The sequence below is a fragment of the Macrobrachium rosenbergii genome, chromosome 50 (assembly GCF_040412425.1).
Source record: "Macrobrachium rosenbergii isolate ZJJX-2024 chromosome 50, ASM4041242v1, whole genome shotgun sequence".
Lineage (NCBI taxonomy): Eukaryota > Metazoa > Arthropoda > Malacostraca > Decapoda > Palaemonidae > Macrobrachium > Macrobrachium rosenbergii.
In genome coordinates this window covers 33,374,579-33,379,578 of record NC_089790.1, presented here as the reverse complement: position 1 = coordinate 33,379,578, position 5,000 = coordinate 33,374,579, and the positions used below count along the sequence as shown (strand labels likewise).

The following is a 5,000-nucleotide window of genomic DNA, read 5'->3' as shown; positions in this document are numbered from 1 at the left end:
TCAACAGTTCTGGTACTTATCAGAATAAAAGTGTTTCCTATGCCAGAGCCATCAAAATCGCAGGTCAGGGTTTCGACCACAATAGTGACGTTAACCTATGACGTCATGAGGCTTCACCCACAGTGAAGAGAAGTTTTACATATAGGGAAAACGTCTCTTCACTGTGGCTCTGTCCACTTGCCGATGACATATTCACTAACTGATATTAATACCCAAGGCCAAGAGAGACAAGGTCTACCCAATTTAATTGGGAGGAATCACTTCCCACCTGGGTAACTACATAGGTGATGACGTATCTTACAGGTACCTGCTCATTACGGCAATTCACCTGCTGACGCAATAAGGAGGTAGACAAAGCTCCGCCTACATGGTGGATTTGGGGCGAATTTAGCAGACCTCTTTCTCTTGGCCTTGTTAGTACCCATCCTAGGCTTCAGCGATATCAATGACGGCGAGCAGAGTTTGTCATCGTCCCCTTGATTGCATTATTCTCAATAATTTTATCATTATCATTTATTATTATTTTTGTGGAGGTTTCATCGCAACTTCCACAGCAGTTGCAAAATTATCTTGGAATTCTTCCATTTTCTTGATATTCTGTTCTACTTTACAAATAATTCAGTGTATGTAATTCATCCACACAACGAACCAGTCTATAGCTCATTTGTTAGATCTACATCTATTCAGGGAGGGAATACAAAAAGACAATCCGTTTTGTTTCACCTCAGGTTTCGACAGTACAGCCTTCTATTTGCACCAAGTCAGGAGCAGTCACTAGATGTAGAATTCAAAGGAAAAGCAATGATACATCACTTCCATCAATTGTTAGAGGTGTGAAGGTCAACGCCACTGTTTTATTTCAGTTAATGTAACCCACTGCTATTTTCCTTTTTTTTTTATTATATCATACAGCACCTTAAACAGCGCTCGTATACTCGCTGCAATGGCATGAGTCAAGATTTTGAGGGCAAGCTATTACTTACCTTTTTATATCGATATGCATGGAAAGGAAAATATATTGAAATCAGTTTGAATGAAGAACATATTACAATCACTGTGTTTCAATATGTTCTAGATATACAAATAAAACGTCTAACACTATACATAATTTATTTACAAATGTCTCCATCGTCACTCTTGAGGAAGAGGTGATCATCCCCGTCCCTATCGTCGATAGTGATGTCAGACTGGTTCCACGCTCTTATGGATATTGTCCGACTTCCAGTACTCCTCCTCAAAGTGAGGGGATTGTCTAACAGCTCCTGCCCACACTTCTGGGGTGGCCGAGTAACTATTACCCACTATAAAAATAATTACCTATTCACGCTAGAGTAAATCTTGCCACGGGTCTTCTCGCTTGTATACAAAGCGGCAAGCACTAGCACAAATGCAGGCTTGCAACCAAAGGGACAATTCCATATCCTGCTGGCCATTACCGAATTTGTTGACGCCTAGACTGTGTAAGCGTTCAGTTACATTCTTGCTGCCTGGGTGGATGGGCGGAGCTTCATGACGTCATATGTTTACGTCACGAATGGTTTTAGGATCCTTGTCGTGTTTTGCTCAGTTCCGGCATCGGCAACTTCATTTTAATCTATAAATATCAAAACTATCGAACTTAGGTATTAAATAATACTTGCAAAAATTAGGTACGGTAAAAAAATATACACTTGCCAACTTTCACCTTTATCCGATGCTATGATAAAAAGGTGTTGCCGAAAAACTGTTTCATCGGCTCTGAACCCCTTAGTAGTTAGGAGTAAACAGACGATGATAATCATTTAGGGCAATAGAAAAATGAATAGGCAAAACGAGGGAAGGGAGAAAACGAGGGAAGGGAGCCTGATATTAAGCCCAAGCTCTGAGTACTAGTACTCAAATGAAATCACCTTAAACTTTGATAAACAGCAGTGTCACCTACTTATGCCGAAACAAATCATCAGAATGAGGTTTGATATATGTTTTACTTCTTAATGGCTTTTCATACACACACACACATACAGAGAGAGAGAGAGAGAGAGAGAGAGAGAGAGAGAGAGAGAGAGAGAGAGAGAGAAACTTAAATGCCACCCAAGTAGTACCTGAAGAATATGTAATCGGTTACCCTTTCCTTTAATGCTAAACAGACTGTGGAAATACTTTTTTTTTTTGTCTGTTAGGTGTAAAAAATAAATAAAATTCAACGTATCACTCAAATAAAGCCACCAAGTTTCTATATCGTATAATCTGTGTTTTATGAACATATCGACGGAAGAGTTTTCATACACCAACTACTTACCAACCCTTTTATTGATGAGAGAGAGAGAGAGAGAGAGAGAGAGAGAGAGAGAGAGAGAGAGAGAGAGAGAGAGAGAGAGAGAGAGAGAGAGAGAGAATGAAACGTCAAAAAGACTTTCTAACAGCGACACAAATGCCAGCCTCTAAAGACGAAGACAGAAACAAAAAACAGACAAACAGAACTAACATGGCGGCTATCCTGAACCACAAGTAAGACTTCGCAACAGCGAAATCGAAGTCGAAATCTCTTAAAAAACCAGAGCGAAAATCTCTTGAATAAAAGGCCGGCGTGACTAGTCCAATGCAGAGGAGATCATCCCGGATATGCCCGAATCGGTCTCTCAAATTGCAATACAGACGTTTGATAAGGTTATGGCCGGATTCTTTTCGTGGTCAGCCACCGTGTGATATGCTGTAGATACAACATCTACCTTTAGACTGGACCCATTTCGATCCCCCTGGCTCTCTCTCTCTCTCTCTCTCTCTCTCTCTCTCTCTCTCTCATACTCAATTTTTCTAGAATTATATATATATATATATATATATATATATATATATATATATATATATATATATATATATATATATATATATATATATATATATATATATATATATATATATATATATATATATACACACACAGATATTTACATATAATATACATATATGTATGTGTGTGTGTGTGTGTGGGGCGGGGAGTGGGACGCTTGTTGCAAAGCCACCGAAAATTAGTCTGCAATCCTGGAGGACTCGATCATGGTCAAAGTAATAGAAACATCCTTCTTAACAGTGCAAGGGCCAGATTTCATCCCCCAGAGAGATTTGAGCATATTCCATCAAAACTCGGGCACTGAATCAAGCACATGTCAATTAGTCAACAGGTGTGCCTCAACAAGGGCACAAAATAGTATAGAGGATAGTTGCCTCACCCTGGTATAGAGTTTAGCTGCCTCATCTTTAGAACATTTACTGAGATCGCAACTGTAACACCTCCTGGATTCACCACTCTACCTATTCCTGTGATTTCAATTGCCCGACCGCTCATATGATGCGTAAGTTTTGTTGGAAACCAGAATTTCCGATGTCATTCCAATCAGTCAAGTACCACTCGTGTATTTGGCATTGAGACCATACTCACCCTCCTCTACCAATATTTTCTGCTCTTCTTGGATAAATATACACAATAGCCTCTCCAATAAACTTTTCCCATTCCCTGCACAGCAATTCACAAACAGCTAATATTTGCCTATCCATTTACAGAGGAGAGCCGACAGAGGATTTATTTGCTAAATATACTAAAGGATAGGCAGTTTTCTCGGAAGATGATATTCCTAGCTAATTAGGGTCTATAACCCCTTCTACAGCCTACTGGGTTTTAACCAAGGTTAGCTGACAGGTATTCATAATGGGATGCGTTCCACATTTATTCTTTACACACACACACACACACACACACACACACACACACACACACACACACACACACACACACACACACACACATATATATATATATATATATATATATATATATATATATATATATATATATATATATATATATATATATATATATAAAAGGACCTCATTCAAACTGGATTGTATCTAAATATATATATATATATATATATATATATATATATATATATATATATATATATATATATATATATATATATATATTATGTTAACTATGTCTACACCACTAACCTTAGGAGACAGCAAGCCATAGTTGAGGTTCTTGATTATTGTTCTTGGCCAGAAACGTGGCACACGTTTTACACAAGTCACGGCTCTCTTTCCTGTAAAAAAAACGGAAGGAAGATGTCATTTCTAGGGTGATATATCGCATTACTTTATATCACTAGTATTTTTAACTGGCAGAGTACATTAAAAAAAAGCTTGAATTTTTTAACTGGCAGCATACACTTAAGAAAACTTGAATATCTGTAAAAACTTGTAAATCACAAACTCTGTGCCTTTTCTGATAATGACTTTTATTTTCATTTTGTCTTGCAGCTTCACTGGTCAGCCAAGAAAGTAGAAATGTGTATCTGTTTTACTGTATCATTAGCATATTTGCACTTACAGCCATTATGCAAGTGGATTTTACATCATCTTGTGACATGTCATCCTTTTTAGACTAAAGACAAGTTAGCGTTCTTCCAAATATCTAACTGTAATGTAATTTTCCAGTCTCGGATAGCTAGTTTCAATGGTGTCTAAATTATACGTCTCTGGAGTCTGGCAGATTCTTACCAAGGCCACAGAACCCAAAATCGATCATTCATCTTTTTACCTCCCTCACATTTATACTGTTTTTCTCTCCTCAACCTGGAACCGGTTCTGTTCTATCCCACCCAATGGGAAGCCTAAACTCCGTTTCTCATGACTTCCAGACAAATACACTATAGAAAACCGGGTGGGGAACCCCGAATACAAGATCCACATGCTGCTCACGGTGAAGTACCTCACCTCCGACGACTTCGGTACTTACCGCTGCGTGGCTAAGAATCCCCGAGGGGAGACGGACGGTACCATAAAGGTATACGGTAGGTGTCGAGGACGAACTTTACCGTCATTATGTTTCTGGTCATTATCATCTCCGGCTGTTGCTGTTATGATTATCAACGTTTTTCAATAATCAATACTGTTGTTGCTACTGATGCCAATTCTTTTTTTGGCGACAACTTATTAATTTCATCATCATTACATCAATT

General features: G+C 38.3%; 1 protein-coding gene and 1 long non-coding RNA gene across 7 annotated transcripts in view; one reads left to right on the top strand and one right to left on the bottom strand.

Annotated features, from left to right (window-relative positions):
* The window catches only part of LOC136832823 (uncharacterized), a 422,550-nt gene that overhangs the window by 350,509 nt on the left and 67,041 nt on the right, over window positions 1-5,000 (bottom strand). For all 3 annotated transcript variants that reach the window (XR_010851329.1, XR_010851330.1, XR_010851328.1), the window contains exon 2: window positions 3,991-4,082. This is a non-coding gene — a long non-coding RNA (uncharacterized lncRNA). The remainder of the gene's footprint in view (window positions 1-3,990; window positions 4,083-5,000) is intronic.
* The window catches only part of LOC136832822 (lachesin-like), a 624,154-nt gene that overhangs the window by 603,013 nt on the left and 16,141 nt on the right, over window positions 1-5,000 (top strand). For all 4 annotated transcript variants that reach the window (XM_067094441.1, XM_067094442.1, XM_067094445.1 and 1 more), the window contains exon 8: window positions 4,680-4,832. In XM_067094441.1, coding sequence (XP_066950542.1) covers window positions 4,680-4,832 — 153 coding nt within the window. The remainder of the gene's footprint in view (window positions 1-4,679; window positions 4,833-5,000) is intronic.